Below are 15,793 nucleotides of genomic sequence, written 5' to 3' on the forward strand. Positions count from 1 at the left end.
TTTATCCCTTTTGTGCCACCCTCATACATAATTCGAAAGATGTTTTTGGATCTTGAAGTGTTCTTTAGATTTATAAAATCTGAAACTCTTTTTTGGTTTGAAATAAGCCTATGGATTATGTAATCCGGAAGTTAATAACAAACAACTTCTTCCTGCACCTCCATGACTTCTTCTCCCATCCCATACTAAAAGCACATTTACTAATATACCCTTCAGTAAAAATATTAAAAAATTAAAATAATATTTTAATATACTTTTAACCTTTAACCTACCTAACCTTCACTTTCACCTTCGTGCCTCTTCTTTCTGTTCCCTTCCAGCGGTGTCGCTCCACACCCCCATTCGAAGGTTTCTTTCTCTTCATCTCTCAAATTTCTCTAAATCCCACATTCTTTATCACTCACACATCCAAAGTGCCCTCTTCACAGGTTAATAAGTTGAATTTTCCTGATTTTGCATTGCTTTTGAAACCTGCTGCTGTGTAATCCGATATTGTAATCCGTTTGTTGTGTAATCCGGTACTCTGCATTTTTTCATAATAGGCACCGAATTATGTAATCCGGTATAGTTGAGAATGTAAAGTAATATCGGATTACTTAATCCGGTTTAGGTTATTTAAGTAATTCCGAATTAGGTAATCCGGTTTAGGTATTTTAGTAATTCCAGATTACGTAATCCGGTTTAGGTTTACATTATGTGTGTTTCGGATTATGTAATCCGGTAGTGTTCTTACAAAGTTTGCATTTTTGTGATTTTGCGTTTTTGTTATGTATTTAGTTTCCAACCCACTTGTTAAAAACTTTTATACATTTTATATTATGTACACAAATTCATGATTATATTATTTATTATTTGTAAATAATTGAAATTCAAATTGTGTTGTGGATAGATATGGCTAAAACTAGAGGTGGTGGATCTCAGGATCATGATCGCATAAGACCGACGACATCCGTCCGTAGAAGAGACCGAGGTGGTGTCGAGGAAAGGATTGATGATGATGTTCATATTGATAATGACAATGAATAAGGATTACAAAATGATGACCAAGTAGACCAGGGAGAAGGGTTTCCTGGAGGACCTTCTGATATGTCTTTACTAGTAAATTTTGCTGACCATGTTGCTGTTAAGCTTTGGGAGGGTGAGGTAAGAACGAAAAAACCTTCAATTAAATTATCTTTATTAATTATTTTTTAAATTTATTTAATTATATTTAATATATACAAAATTTATATTAGGATCGGGGAGAACTTAAATTGGTATCTCACGGTAGGAAATTACGTAAATTTGGGATGCCTCATGCTAATATTAAGCTACTTGTACAAAATTTTGGATTGTTTAGTTTGTGCAATATAAGTTATGAAGTGGGTGACAAGGGATTGATTTCAGCCTTTGTCGAAAGGTGGCATCGGGAGACAAACTTTTTCCACCTTCCCGTAGGTGAGATGACCATCACACTTGATGATGTGTCATCTCTTTTACACCTCCCCATTTTGGGTCAATTCCCAACATTTGTGCCCTTAGAGTACAACGAAGCTGCAACAATTTTAGCTGAGTTACTAGGGGTGGATGAGACTCGGGGGAAGGCTGAGATGAGGCAGTGTCGAGGCGTCCACGTACGATTGAGTTGACTTCGAGATATATATGAGGAATTTGCGCTCAGGAGGCTTGGGAGTGTGCTGCCATGGCTTACTTGTTGCATCTGCTTGGATGCACTATTTTTGCAGAAAAAAGTGCCACCTCTATATCTATATTGTACTTATTGTTATTCAGCAATCTACATATGTGTCATGGATATGCATGGGGAGCAGCAATACTTACATATCTATATGAGCAGTTGGGGGATGCATCTTATTTTAACACGAAGCAGTTGGCCAGTTATGCGACACTGGTTCAGGTATGAAACCATACAAATAATTAGCAATCACATGTTATATTCCATAATGTTTTGTATTAAATATTTTATAATTAATATGATTGAATTACGTAGGCATGGATTTATGAGCACTTCTCGGGCATGGGAAGAAGAGATATTAATCTCTCATAAGACGAGGTACACCGACGGGCAGCACGATATATTGTTGCCCATCAGATTTGCGCAGTTAGTGATGTGCAGGTGCAGTTGGATGGGGTAACACATGATGACATCATCTGAACTCCGTATGAGGACCATAGATTGAGCAAACCATTTGAGACCATTTATTGATTCTCGGGTCACTTGCGATTGGGAAGCTTATCACATAGACATATGCCCGAGCGTGTTTTGCGCCAATTTGGGTACGAGCAGAGAATTTCACCATCACCGATGACGGCTGAGGCTCCAGGTGCACATGTCATTGATCAAAGGTGGTTGCAGTTTGATCACCATGTGGTGATAGGTTTGAGAGTTGCTTCTAGTCCATCTGCATGTGTTCCTGAATACATGTCTTGGTTTAGGACGGTATCACACCCATACATTCGCAGAGGTGAACTTGGAGATCGACCCAGTGTTGTACAACGTCGTCGCCTTCGTAGTCCAAATGTTGAGCAGGCAGGTCATTCATCTCAAGATGAGAGTGCACAGGCGGTAAGTTTTTTTATTGTTATGTGATTAAACAATATATTTGACAAGTTTAATTTATTTTGAAATTGGTGCAGGGTATATTTAGGCGCATTGTCAGTATCCTCCAGCGCATGATAGATTGTCGTCAGGTCACTGAAGGCACTGACGCATATGAGAGTACGGAGGCAACGCTACAGTTAACCCGGAGTGTGACAGATGACGGAGCAGTCTACACTGAGATATTTCTTTGAATAAATCCATTCTGATGAGTGGTCATGACTCTTCACCCATCCCCAACAATGAGGTAATAACACGAAACCCACAATGTCCATCAGCTTTAACATCTATTACATCCAAAATATAAGGGTGACATTTCAGATGAAATTAATCAAGCATGGGAATTGCATTGGTGTTTAACCTTTCCCTTACAAGTCTTCAAAGATGATGAACTATCATTTACAAAATGGATGCGATCTACATGCTCAAAATATGAAGGGGTGCGTTTTGTAGACCACTGAAATTTATTTGATTGACTCTTTTGAGATCCTTTTGTCTTACCTACATTAAGTGGTGCACATAATGTTGTCATGTTCGGATAGGCAATTTCACACAACTTGTTTTAATTATCACTTTGCCACAAATATCAACCTCGTCGAACCGGGATAGAATCACATCCCATTCTTGTTGAATTGACAACCGAGATGATGAATCACATTCAGATAAACCTGAAAAACTCAGTCTCGTCCACATAACATGAACTTCATTAAAAGGAATGACACTCATAGCATACCTGGCTAACTGACAAGCACATGGTAATTCATGAGTCTGTCTGAGTACACATCCACATCGTTCACTATCAATCCCCACATCATTGACCTGATCAAACTCTTCAGCAATGAGAATTAAAGCATGTTTAGATATAGAGTTAACCAACATTTTATACAATTGCACATTGAATGTGTGTCCTATCACATGTAGACAAATTTGAAATGATGCCTTGATCTCGTTGTGTTGAAGTATAATAACATGCTTAATAGCATCGCAACACGAGCACAGGTCTCCCATGCTATTTTGTAATATTCGTTTCAAAGACCAATGAGCTTATTCAACCCTGTATAAGTATAAAACATAATAAAAAAATTACACGTTATACACATTCTAAACAAAGTAAAGGCATTCATATACCTGTTTGATGTTGTATTTCCCAAATGCATTAACAAATTTGTCCAACACTTGACAAACTTTTCTTTGTGCAAAATAATCCAGGTGTTCTTCACATATTCAAAAAGTAATGGCCACGGTGAACAAATATTTTCAAAAATTTTCACAAGCTCATCAAATTTACCAATCTCTGTACAATCAATGATAGTCTTCCATGAATCCATCACAACTTCCCAAGCCTCGACAGAATCTACCAACATTTTACACTTTGCTTTAACATACTTATTGATGTGAAACCGACAAAGAAGATTTATTGTTTTAGGAAACACAATATTGATGGCATTCATCAAAGCAAGATCTTTATCACAAACAATGACTTCAGGCCCCACATGCGATGTCAAAAGTGACCCTCTAAATTTTTGTAATGCCCATATGAAGTTCTTTTCTTTCTCGCTAGATAAAAATGCAAAACCAGCAGAAAATGACAAACATGTACAAGTTACACCAACAATCTCAAGCAAAGGCAATCGATATTTGTTTGTTTTGTAAGTTGTATCCATTAAGAATACAATGTTAAATGCATTCAAGAGTTTCATAGCATCAGGATGAGTCCAAAAAATATCACTAACAATATTTGAAGACTCATGACACGTACTCCAATGAAGATAGTTGTCACGGTCTAACAACATCATTAACTGTTGTAATTCAGTTATTGGTTCTCTAACTGATCTCTTGTACGAGTATCTTGCATTGTATATTTGCTTTATTGTTGTCATATTATCCTCATTATTCTCCTTCAAAGTACGTAGAATGTTACCTGGCTTAACCATGTTTTTAGTCATATCAACAAGCATTGAATGTTCATTCGTTTTTAATCTGCCTGCATATGGATGACCAACTAAGGTATCATACATATCATGATTATGAGTACCACATATTACCTTAAGTACCCAACCTTGACCCTTTCCAACAGGTTTACCTCGCAATTTAAAGGGACATTCACATTTTCGAGTACCAGTTACACTAACCTCCAAACCATCCTTGTACTTTCTGTAACTACCCCCCCCCCCCCCCCCTTTCACAGCCTAACGAGACATATGTCTTTCTCCCTTGCTTACCATTTGCTATGTCAGACCTAATAATGACAATAACAAAACCAAGTCCATAACCAACCCTAAAGACCCATTCAAGTAAGTCTTCTCGCGAAGGAAACACCAACACAAAATTATTCTAAAACAATATTACAAAATCAATTCTTCAAATTATAATGCAATAAAAATAAATGAAATGAAATTTTATTCACCTCATCTGTTGTAAAATGGATTTCATAGTCCCCTTCAAACAATCCATGTTGATGCACAAAATTCATTAATTCTTCCATACTTACACCTTCATTCATAAAACATAAATTTTCATTTTATTATAATTTCCATAAATTCACATATGCAAAACAAAAATAGCATAAGATTTTGTAATTGACAACTTAAACATGACTTCCGGATTGTATAATCCATAAGTCAAATTTTAACAACATAATGAATTCTGGATTACGTAATCCATAAGTCATTTCAGGTGACTTCCGGATTGTGTAATCCATAAGTCAAAATTTTCACAGCAAAATGACTACCGGATTATGTAATTCGTAAGTCATGTTTGATGTTCCAAATGTCTTCCAAATTGTGTAATGCGTAATTAAAATTCATATAGCAAAATGAGTACCGGATTACGTAATACGTAAGGCATATTGAAAGTTCTAAAATCACTTTCGGATTGTGTAATCCATATAGTTCATTTGGTACTAGATTACACAATCCAAAAATATGACTTTGGCAGGTTCCGGATCCGATATGCACAGAAGTTATCTAATCCGAAACGCTTTACTTAAGCACTAGATTGTGTGATCCGTGGATCCACCGGATTAACTAATGCGGAAATATTTATTTAAGGCAGAAGAATGAGAATGTACCTCACCAACGGTGCCAATGCCAACACCACCTACCACCGTGCACCACCTCAACCACCTTCTCAAGCACCACCTTCAGCACCACTTCAAGGACCACCGCCACTCAAGCTCGAGGGCTGCACCCCACCACACGAAGTAACTTCCTTTTTTTCACTAGCAGACAAACAATATTTTCATTTTGATCTTTTTACTGAAGGATAATTTTGGCATTTTAAAACTTTATGGAGGTGCCCGAAGAAATCATGGAGGTGTAGGAAGAAGCTGTCTTAATAACATATCTGGAAAAAAAAAAGGTTCTGAATTACATCATCCGGAAGCTAAGCTTATGTATAAAAAAGACTTACAGATTATGTAATCTAGAAGTTAATCACAAAAGACTTTCAAATTACAGAAACTAATTCTGAATTTAAAAAAAAAATTCTAAATTATGTAATCCAAAATATTAAAAAAAATGTATTTTTAGAATATAAAAACTCATGAGAATGACGTAAGAAAGTATGGAGCCTACTATTATACCTTCTTTCCTTCTTGTAAACCCTAAGAAATCAAGAAAAAAAATAATCCAAAAAAAATGGGCTTACCGTGTCTCTTAGTATTAGGCACATACACTGAATTAAATACCTTTTTATAATAAAAAATGGTTGTTTCTGCCTGCATGATATCATTTAAAATATGTACTTGCCTCTATTTTTTTTTTTAAATGCTATAAAAGAGTGTTGTGTTTATGGTGGTATGCATTTGAAGCCCTTATCTTTTTTGAAATGCTACATATTATTTTGGTGTGCGTTTGGAATGGAAGTGATGGTGGTGTAGTGAATTGCAACCGTGGCAATAGTGTAATGATGGCGCTCACTTCTCCAGTAACTTCTTAGTGTCGTTGGGTGCAAATGCAGTCTTGTTGGGTACATCAATGAAAACAAAGTTTTATATCATTAAGGATAAATAAAACTTTTCAAATAATATTATTGAGTGCAGTATTAATTAGTCTTAATTGGTATGATACAGGAAAAATCTGCCATAAAAAATAAATTAGATTACCTCAAAATAAAAAAAAATATTAATAAAATAATATTTTTGCTAGTTCAATAAATATGGAATGTTATAAGACGCTCTAACCCCCTGTTTGCTATCATGGATGTACTGTTCAAGAGGAAGGATGTGAGTGGATATCCATGGTTTGGATCAAGGGATGTGCAGGGAAGTGAATGAGAGGATATACCTGTGAACAGTAAATATCATCTCCCCTCAAAATGAAGAGATGTAGAGGGAAAGTCATGTTAGCATCCCTTATTTCCAAATTTACCCTCATTTGAATGTATCACAATGCTTCATTTGAATGTATTAGTATTTTAAAAAATTTATTGTACAATGTTTAAAATAAATATATATATATATATAATATTTAAAATGAAGAAACAAATCATAATAAATTTTAAGGAAGTTTTAAGTTTGTTTATTATTTTGTAAAATATTATAAATTAGTGTAAAAAAAATATAGTTAAATAAAATATTTCATTTATATATTAGTTATTAGAGTAGATCAGGTGATATGTATTTTTCAAGTTCTAATCAGATATTTTATTAAATGTGGTTGAATTTAGTTTTTTTTTTTTTAAAAAGAATATATTATATCTAATTAAAATTGAAAATATTACCTGGATTGGATCATGGTCATCACCAAAAGGTTATACTAAACATTTTTCATTTTATTTTATACTAAATATTTAATTTATTTAATACAAAAAAAATCCCTAAAAATATCCATCACTTAAAATAATTTTATTCTAACTTAAATTATTCATTAGAAACTGACGTATTTTTACATAATTTATTAATGAAAATTACACTTTATTATAAATATTAGTTATTAAATAAATTTAACTAACACAAATATTTAATAAAACAAAATAATAATAATTAATTATTGAACTATATCAGATTATACTACTAATACTTTTTTATCCTTATTTTTTATTATAATTTTTTATGAAATCCTTTTCTATGGTTAATTAAGTTATATTTTTGTTACTGTTGTATATTTTAGATTGTTGTATTGTGAGATTTTTTAATATTAAAAAATATTAATTTTTTATTCATATAAGATGTTATTTATTTTTTAATTTTATAGTATATGTTTAATATTTAAAGAAATTATTTGAAATCCTGTTTTTATTTTGTTATAATTATATTAATATATTTTTATATATAGTTATTATGTTTATGAGTTATAATTTATTTTATTATAATTTTTTATGAATTTTTTTTTTATTGTTAATTACGTTATATTTTTGTTGTTGTAGTATTTTTTATTTTTCATTTCTAGAGAGTTTTTAATATTAAAAAATAATATTTTTTATTTATATAAGATTTGATTTATTTTTCAATTTTATTACTTGAAGTTGTGTTTTTATTTAATTTGTTGAATACATATTTTTTTTCTAATTATAGTTTTTATATTATATATATTTACATTTAACATATATTTTTTTAATTATAATTTTTAAATCTACGAAATGTGTGAAAGTTTTTCATTTTTAAACAAAAACAACTCATTTTATTATTAATTTTTTTAATAGGCAAGGGTTAATCTGTAAAGTAACATTTCACATCTTTAAAAAATCTAAAATTCCCTCATAACCATCACATTATTCACAAACTCGCATAAACTTTCTTCACACATCCACCTTAACATACCTCAATCTAAACACTCTCACTTTCTTCACACTTTCCTCACACATCCTCACACATTCACTCTCTCATATCCTCACACATCTCCTCCTTAATCCAAACAGAGTCTAAGTGTGTATTTGCTGTGGGAGTGATGGAGATTGAAAATGAATGAGTGTCACCTTATTTAATTCTATGAAAGGAAGAAATTAAAAATAAAAATAAATAGAAAGTTGAGAATATTTAGGATTATCAGTAAAATGCGATAAAAACACCATAAACCCTTCATACAATAATATTAATAAAATTATTATTAATAATAATTTTGTATAAATATATAACATAAATAATTTAAAGAATTATAAATAATATTAAAATTATCTAAATAAATTAAATTAAAAAATAAAATTAATTTAAATTAATAAAATAAAATGTAATAGAATTAATTTAAATTAATAAAATTCTACTTATATTTATAATTATATTTAATTATTTATTTTAATTTATATTTATTTTTTTATAAATAAAATTTTAAATTATTTTAATTAATTAAAATAAACACAAAAATAATAATTTTTTATATCTAAAAATAAATTTGTGATCTTACAATTTATCATATTTAAAATACTCTTATAAACATCACATCTCAATAAACTTTATTCACCCATCTACTTTAACATACCATAATCCAAATACACTTTTTTTTCACTCTCACCTCAACTTTTCCCTCTTCCAATCCACTCAACTTTACACTCTCCAATCCAATCCACTCAACTTAAATCAACTTAACACTCTAATCCCTAAAACCTAAAAGTGCAAGAAAAAATAATCTAACACTATAAAAGAAAATAAAACAGAGACCTCTGGCAACAAAAACCTGAAAATTTTAATAAGCCCACTAAGCAACCCATTTACATTTAAAAAATACCTTAAACATATACATAAATTAATGACAATAGCAAAAATAGTGCTAAAAATAATATAAATAAATTTAAGGATTTGAAGAGCCAATAGCAAAAATAGAACTAGTAATACTCATGACAAACACAAACCGACAATTCACCAAACAAAAAATCTAATTAAGTACTAACAATCAAATCGACACCGCCAAACACACATTCCTCACCGAATCATCTTCAATGCAACAAAAGGAAATCAAATTAAATTCATGCATATACACAATTATTCAAAGTTAAGCTTCCATTAAAAACAGTTCAGATCATTACATCTACACACTAAAAACCAAAAAAACAGGGATCCCCATGAAACCCTAGATCCTCATCCTCAACACAGCCGCTTAAAAAACCTAAGAACTGGTAAATTTGGTAACAGCCTTAGTGCCTTCAGAAACAGCGTGTTTGGCAAGTTCACCAGGGAGCACAAGGCGCACAGCAGTCTGGATCTCCCTTGAGGTGATTGTAGGTTTCTTGTTGTATCTCGCCAAACGAGAAGCTTCCTGTGCGAGTTTCTCGAAGATGTCATTGATGAAACTGTTCATGATTCCCATGGCCTTGCTGGAAATGCCGATATCAGGATGAACCTGCTTGAGGACCTTGAAGATGTAGATCTTATAGGTCTCAACACTCTTCTTCACGCGCTTCTTCTTCTTGTCGCTACCGCCCTCCTTCGATATCTTCTTCTCTGCCTTTGGCTTCTTCTCCGCCGGAGCCTTTTCTGCCGGCTTCTTCTCTGCAGGCTTCTTCTCGGCCTTTGCGGGCGCCATCGGTGAAATGATAGACTAAAAACAAAGTTGTTGCGATTTCGAGGGTGGAAGAGGGAGCGAATTGTGATGCAATGAGTGAGGGGAAGGAAGAGTGAAAATATATATAGGGATAAGAAATGGGTTCTTATTGGAGGAAAGGGTTTCACGAGGATCGGTTACGTGTCCTGGTAGATGTTTGTTTTTAGTTTGGTTAGTTAACGGCTGAGATCTCACGGTATCTTTCCATATTCTTGTTTTTGGGTTCGGGATACAAACTTAGGGCTCCAAAGGCCAGCCCGAATAAAGCCCAGGTACAAAACACAAAACGATAAGGAAGGTTTGTTTTGTTTTTATTTAATTTTTATAGAGATTTCAAAAAATAAATTATTAGTTTTCTAAAAAATTAACCAAAATTTGCAATGTATATGTATATTCTTCAACATCATTAAACCATGAAATTAAATTAAAACTCTATCTAGTAATTCAAATAACTATAAGTATTATTTTTAAATGACTTTAATAGATTTTCAATATGTAATAAAATTATTTATAAATATTATTTTATCTATAGTCAGACATAGTTTCAAAATTTTATTTTTTTAATAACTTAATTAATTATATATATATATATGTGTATATGAGTGTGTGTATATATGTGCATATTTATATAGTGTGTGTGTGATGAATAATAATTAAAATCTTTTTGGTACAATAGTAAAAAGTTTTAAACCCCTCTTGCATGAATCCTTGTAGATGAGAAAAAGAGAATACATTTCAATGTAAAAAAATATACAATATTAATTTACACTTGCATTAATGAATCTGGTATGTACTCATAGTAAATTTTACTTGTTTTCATCTATAAGAGAATTCTCAATATAAGACTCCCATAGATGTCTTAAATTTTAGACTTGATCCTATAACAAACATTATTGTTTATTAGAATCTATTAACATGGTATGGTAAAGATCTTAATCTAAGACCTGAATATTACATAAAATAAATGAATCTAAAATAAAATATTTAATTATATAACTACCAAGTTAGTTTCTTAATTTAAAAATTAAATTTAAATTTGATTTTATTTTATTGTTGAAAAAATTTGTAAGAGATAATAAAAAATGCAGTTTGTTAGAACTCAATAAAATAATATCTGTTGAATTAAATTCATTCTTTTATTCTTCTTATTATGCAATCAATCACAATCAAAAAAATTATTACTAAATTCACAAAGGATCTAGAAAAATAAGAAAAATGCATTGTTCATGATCATTTTTCCCAGGCCATGCCTAAATTACAAAAAAGCATAATAGGGGTAAGGTATGCAAAAAAAAATTTCAGTTTCGTAAAAAAAAAACATTTTTTTTTCCTTTCATTCTTTCCCTGTCCAACCCTGACCATTTCTGAGTCTCCTCCCTTCGGCGATTCCAACTTTACACTTCCTTCTTCAGAACAAAAATAAAAATACTGTTAGTTTTTCCTCTCTATCTCTTTGTATTATCTTTTGGTTTTTTAGTAACCTAAGAAAATGAAAGAGGGAACTTAACTGGAATCCCCTGCACTTTGATGTTTGTGTGGGAAAATCTCGAAATACATGGGAATATGTGTGCACTGGGTTATTTCTTATTTTAAACAGTTTTGGGCAGCTAGTGATTACTTTCTTTTGGGTCGAGCTTTGAGTTGAATTCAATGTTGATTTGATAAACAGCATTGAGCAGCGTAGAATTTAGGTTTTTAATCTTGCGGATCTTGACTAATTGTCTATTCCCTTGTCTTTTGGTGAAAAATCTTTTGTTGATATAAATTCCAGTGTTTAATGTGTTAGATTTTTCAGAATCACAATGTGTCCTCTGCTTCCTTCAATTTGCTCCTTATTTGGCTGTAGTTATTTCAAATGCTTCTAGAATTGAATTATGCATTAGTTGTGATGGTAGTCTTTCACAATAAGTTTGTACTTAAACAGGTAGCTATAAGTTTAACTATTTCTAGAGTTCTGTTAGATTAGAACTGGTGTTGAATTTGCAATTAACCAGTTGTGTATTCAGATTTTAACTCCAATAATCATTATTTCCATTTTGTTCAGTTGAAAATGAAGTTTCTTGATTGGTACTTGAAGATTGGGATTGTATCTGCTTTGGTTGGGGCTTCTATGGAGGTGTTCATGATCAAAACTGGCTTCTGTGTGAGAACTTTCCTTTCTTATTCTCTAACTTCTCTTGCCCTGCATTACCATTTTCTTGATTTTCCATTTTATAAGATGGTTTCTAAAATTTATTATAATTTTGCATTATTGTTAATATGATATGACCTTTTTAGGAGGTGTAAGGTTGGCTTGCTGGTAAAAATGGAAGGGAGAGTGAGATAGGTTGTGGGTTTGAATACTCCTCTAATAAACATATTAACAACTACCATTTTGCAGATTAAAATAAGAAAAAGAAAAAGATGTGGCCTTTTGAGTTGTCTAGTTCTAGCATGTTGTTGATTTTGGTTTGTTAGATTAGTATATTGATTTTTCATTCTAATTTAGTGAGTATTGATTTTTGTGAAGCATCATGTTCTTCCAATGAGAATGAAATTTAGAAAATAACGTGTACTCTGTTATACATGTCTTTCACATTATTTGTTTTGGCCAAGTTGCCCAATAAACACAATATTTTGCATATCAAGAGAGTTTAATAATTGTTTTCCTAAGTATTGCGATAACCCCCATGATTGTTTTTCATTAAAGGATTTTGACTTTATAAAATTTTGATTTTGTTTCAATTTTTCCTTGCCTTGTATTGTATTTGTACAGATGACAAAGTAACTGTTTTGGAGTCAGAAAAGCGTGCCTGGGAGAATTCGCCGGAGGCTCAGGCAGTTAGACAAGCTCTCAACCCCTGGAGACATACTGACTCAGAAGAAACAAAAAAGTCTTGACTCAAGTATGAAGCATTTTCTTAAAATCCACCAGTCATTTTTTGAGAACTCAAGATTTATGACAATATACTGGAATAAAATGATAACAATTGGACTAGCTATTATGTTATGAAACTGGATCTGGTATTGTCCATCCAACAACATTGATTGCTACATCTTGCCAGCTAGACCCTAAATCATGGCAACTTTGGGATGCCTCTCACAACCTTCAATTTTGTTATCTGGTTTTGAGTTTTTTACATATTTTACTTGACTCTGGAAGAAGTTTTCGTTGTTTTCTTGGTAATATGATACACATACAGCACCAAGACGAGTGCAAGTTTGTAACATCATTCTCAACCAAAAGAAACTTAATTTGCTTCGATGCCTGACATTTACCTCTTATATGCAAGCCTTTTGGTATAATCCTACTCTTCTACAATTTCAATTGACCTGTGCTTTTAGCCAATCTATACTTCATCTCCTGCAGGAAAAGGAGAAACACATTTCGGGGCTGCTTATTATGGCCCTATCACATAGCTTCCACAATGTTTCCAGTGACTGTCATATATAATCATGGTCATTCACTAATTTCTTTTCTTCTTCATGACTGTCACCTTCTTTGTCTATTCTTTTTGAAACACATATTAGCTTTATTTTCATTATGAATCTATGATAGCAATAACAAGTAGGAAAAGTAGGAAATATCGTTGGGTAGAGAGTAGAGAAGAAAGAGGCTGTTATAATAAACTTCTCAAATATCAGTTACAGGAGAAGAAAAAAAAAGAATCAAGTTCCTGTTGTAGTTAAAACTTAAAATTAACTTATAATTTGCACTTCAACCTTTTTCTAAATTCTCTTATCTTACTTTATAAATTGTTAAATTGAGTTAAGAGAAGTTTGATTTATTTTATTTCTTCTATAGGTGTATTTGAGAACTTTATCCAAATTGGCTTATAGAGTGTGCCAAGTGCTTAAGTATCAGTGTTTTATTCTATATGGTGGTTCCTTATTAAAATAACTGGGTGTTTCATTTCACTCATTCGAGTCCGAATTACATTTCTCCCCTCCCTCCCCCTTTTTATTAAAATGTCATTGTTTGTTTTCGTTAATCTTTCTTGAGGTTGAATGCTGTGGTTTACTTTATGTATGTTTAAACACGGTTCTCTTTTCACAGTTTGCTTATTAGTTCTGTATGAAGAAATTTTTCCTCCTCAGTTTAATTCCTTTTGTTTGTATTCTAAAGTAGTTTGCGGCAACCCATATATGTGTTTCATGTTACAAGTCTAAACTGATGTCGTTCTGAAACTTATTGCACATAAAGGCGCTAAATTTAAGTGACGCCAGCTTTAAAAAAAAATTGTTAGCTTAGAAATATAGTAATTTTAACGGATGAGATTGATGCAGTTCGTTCAAAAAAAATTGCAGAGGATCTGTGATGTGTAGCACAAGGTCTCCAAATGTAAAGTCTCTGCAAGCACTTGCAGAGTTGCATGTCTAGCAACCATCTGGCCTCTGGCTGATGACTCACTGAAATTTAGACTGATTCGTACCTCATCAGTGACGTGCCATGTGTTTTGCTTAAGCTCAAATCGAAAATTTGATCGGTTCTTCATTTTTTTACTTTGTCAAATTTTGTCACGTGGATCTAGACTGATGCATGGTGGATAATTGAATTATTCTATTCGCATTTTTATATGCAGTTTATTGTTGTAAAAAAGGGGGAAATGTCAAACTGTGCATTGTAATAGGATTCAGCTAATAAAACTAACTTTACTATTTTCAATATCAAACTGTGGGTTGTTTATACATGAATTGAGATGGAAAAAAATATTTACAAAGTATAAATATTTTTTTAATTCTTTTAACTTTAATTGGAACATGAATAAAACTAGGGTATGTTTAGATTTCAGTTGCAAGACTCAAACTAATTTTCAGTGTTCATTAAACATCGTGTTAACATATTTAGTACCTTTTTTTTCAAAAGCAATATAAAAGTAAAATTCACCTCAAACTTCAATTCACTTAAAAGCTATAATATTTTTTCCAACTCTAGCTGGATTCAAGTTAGCTTAAAATTGATAGGAAATAAAGTAAGTGTTTTTAAATAGAAAAATGTGTTGTTTAAATTAATATAACCAAGAGTAAAATTTCTTTTTTATTTGTTTGATTTTATTAAAAAAATGAGGGAAATTATTTAATTTCCAAGTCAATAGAAATTTTTTAATGCTATCAGTCAATTGGCAATTAGTTTCGACTTAATTTTAAAGTAATTATAATGAAAATTAACAAATTTAATATATATATATATATATATATAATTGAAAAAACACTGTAAATTAGGGCCTTTTAATTAAATTAGGGAAAAGAAATGAGAATGTAATACATAGATGTTAAGGTACCACGAACAATTCTTGAACTAGTTTTATAAAGAAATGTGAGGATGCTTACTGGTTGTCTTTAATTTATAACATATTGTTCATGTATTTGAATTATATTCTAAATGTAATACATGTCTTTTGTTGGTTGCATGATTGGTTTGTCTTTGCAAAAAATAAAAAATAAAAAATAATCTATTTTGATAATATATGATAGATGATCAACATTTAAAGTAACTAAAAAAATCTATCTGATGCCTAACTCTTAGCTACTTGTTTGACACCATTTTGAAATAAGTATAGGACTCCCACACAGTTTGTGATTTCCAATATTGCAATTCAATCTGTTCGACACCATATACAGTTTTGAATGTATTCATCAATGCTTTTGTGTATAAAATTAAATTTTGCCTCGGCAATGTTTTACTGTTAATTGCAGATAACTCTGCAGTAGCAGGCTCAAATGCATGCGTGGAATGTGATTG

At 31.5% G+C, this 15,793-nt stretch overlaps 3 protein-coding genes across 7 annotated transcripts; 1 reads left to right on the forward strand and 2 right to left on the reverse strand.

Annotated features, from left to right (window-relative positions):
* Positions 1-3,124: 3,124 nt before the first annotated feature.
* Positions 3,125-4,530, reverse strand: LOC137829332 (protein FAR1-RELATED SEQUENCE 5-like). The gene is made up of 2 exons (XM_068636141.2): positions 3,885-4,530; positions 3,125-3,426 (listed from the first exon to the last, which is right to left on the reverse strand). The coding sequence occupies exons 1-2, from the start codon at positions 4,528-4,530 to the stop codon at positions 3,125-3,127; spliced, it is 948 nt and encodes a 315-aa protein (XP_068492242.2).
* Positions 4,531-9,512: 4,982 nt separating this feature from the next.
* LOC137829499 (putative histone H2B.3) lies at positions 9,513-10,139 on the reverse strand. The gene has a single exon (XM_068636306.2). The coding sequence runs from the start codon at positions 10,051-10,053 to the stop codon at positions 9,637-9,639; it is 417 nt and encodes a 138-aa protein (XP_068492407.2). The 5' UTR covers positions 10,054-10,139; the 3' UTR covers positions 9,513-9,636.
* Positions 10,140-11,349: 1,210 nt separating this feature from the next.
* Positions 11,350-14,771, forward strand: LOC137829500 (uncharacterized). 5 transcript variants are annotated; one of them, XR_016523231.1, is made up of 5 exons: positions 11,350-11,501; positions 12,116-12,212; positions 12,827-12,956; positions 13,421-13,509; positions 14,359-14,771. XR_016523231.1 is itself a non-coding variant. In XM_090304879.1 (4 exons), exons 2-3 carry the CDS (start codon positions 12,122-12,124, stop codon positions 12,949-12,951), a joined length of 216 nt encoding a protein of 71 aa, XP_090161005.1. In that variant the 5' UTR covers positions 11,350-11,501; positions 12,116-12,121; the 3' UTR covers positions 12,952-12,956; positions 14,359-14,771. The 5 variants fall into 5 exon arrangements, 4 of the variants coding, with proteins under 4 accessions (XP_090161005.1, XP_090161006.1, XP_090161004.1 ...); XM_090304879.1 differs by lacking the exon at positions 13,421-13,509; XM_090304880.1 differs by lacking the exon at positions 14,359-14,771 and having other exon boundaries at positions 13,421-14,337.
* Positions 14,772-15,793: the final 1,022 nt, after the last annotated feature.

Source organism: Phaseolus vulgaris, chromosome 7 (genome assembly GCF_051622355.1).
Source record: "Phaseolus vulgaris cultivar YP4 chromosome 7, ASM5162235v1, whole genome shotgun sequence".
Lineage (NCBI taxonomy): Eukaryota > Viridiplantae > Streptophyta > Magnoliopsida > Fabales > Fabaceae > Phaseolus > Phaseolus vulgaris.

Coding starts and splice junctions, on each gene's coding strand:
- LOC137829500 (XM_090304879.1), top strand. CDS start 12,122: ATGAAGTTTCTTGATTGGTACTTGAAGATTGGGATTGTATCTGCTTTG. Junction 12,213..12,826: donor CATGATCAAAACTGGCTTCT/GTGTGAGAACTT, acceptor GTATTTGTACAG/ATGACAAAGTAACTGTTTTG.
- LOC137829332 (XM_068636141.2), bottom strand. CDS start 4,530: ATGGTTAAGCCAGGTAACATTCTACGTACTTTGAAGGAGAATAATGAG. Junction 3,427..3,884: donor CATTGATTGTACAGAGATTG/GTAAATTTGATG, acceptor TCATTGCTGAAG/AGTTTGATCAGGTCAATGAT.
- LOC137829499 (XM_068636306.2), bottom strand. CDS start 10,053: ATGGCGCCCGCAAAGGCCGAGAAGAAGCCTGCAGAGAAGAAGCCGGCA.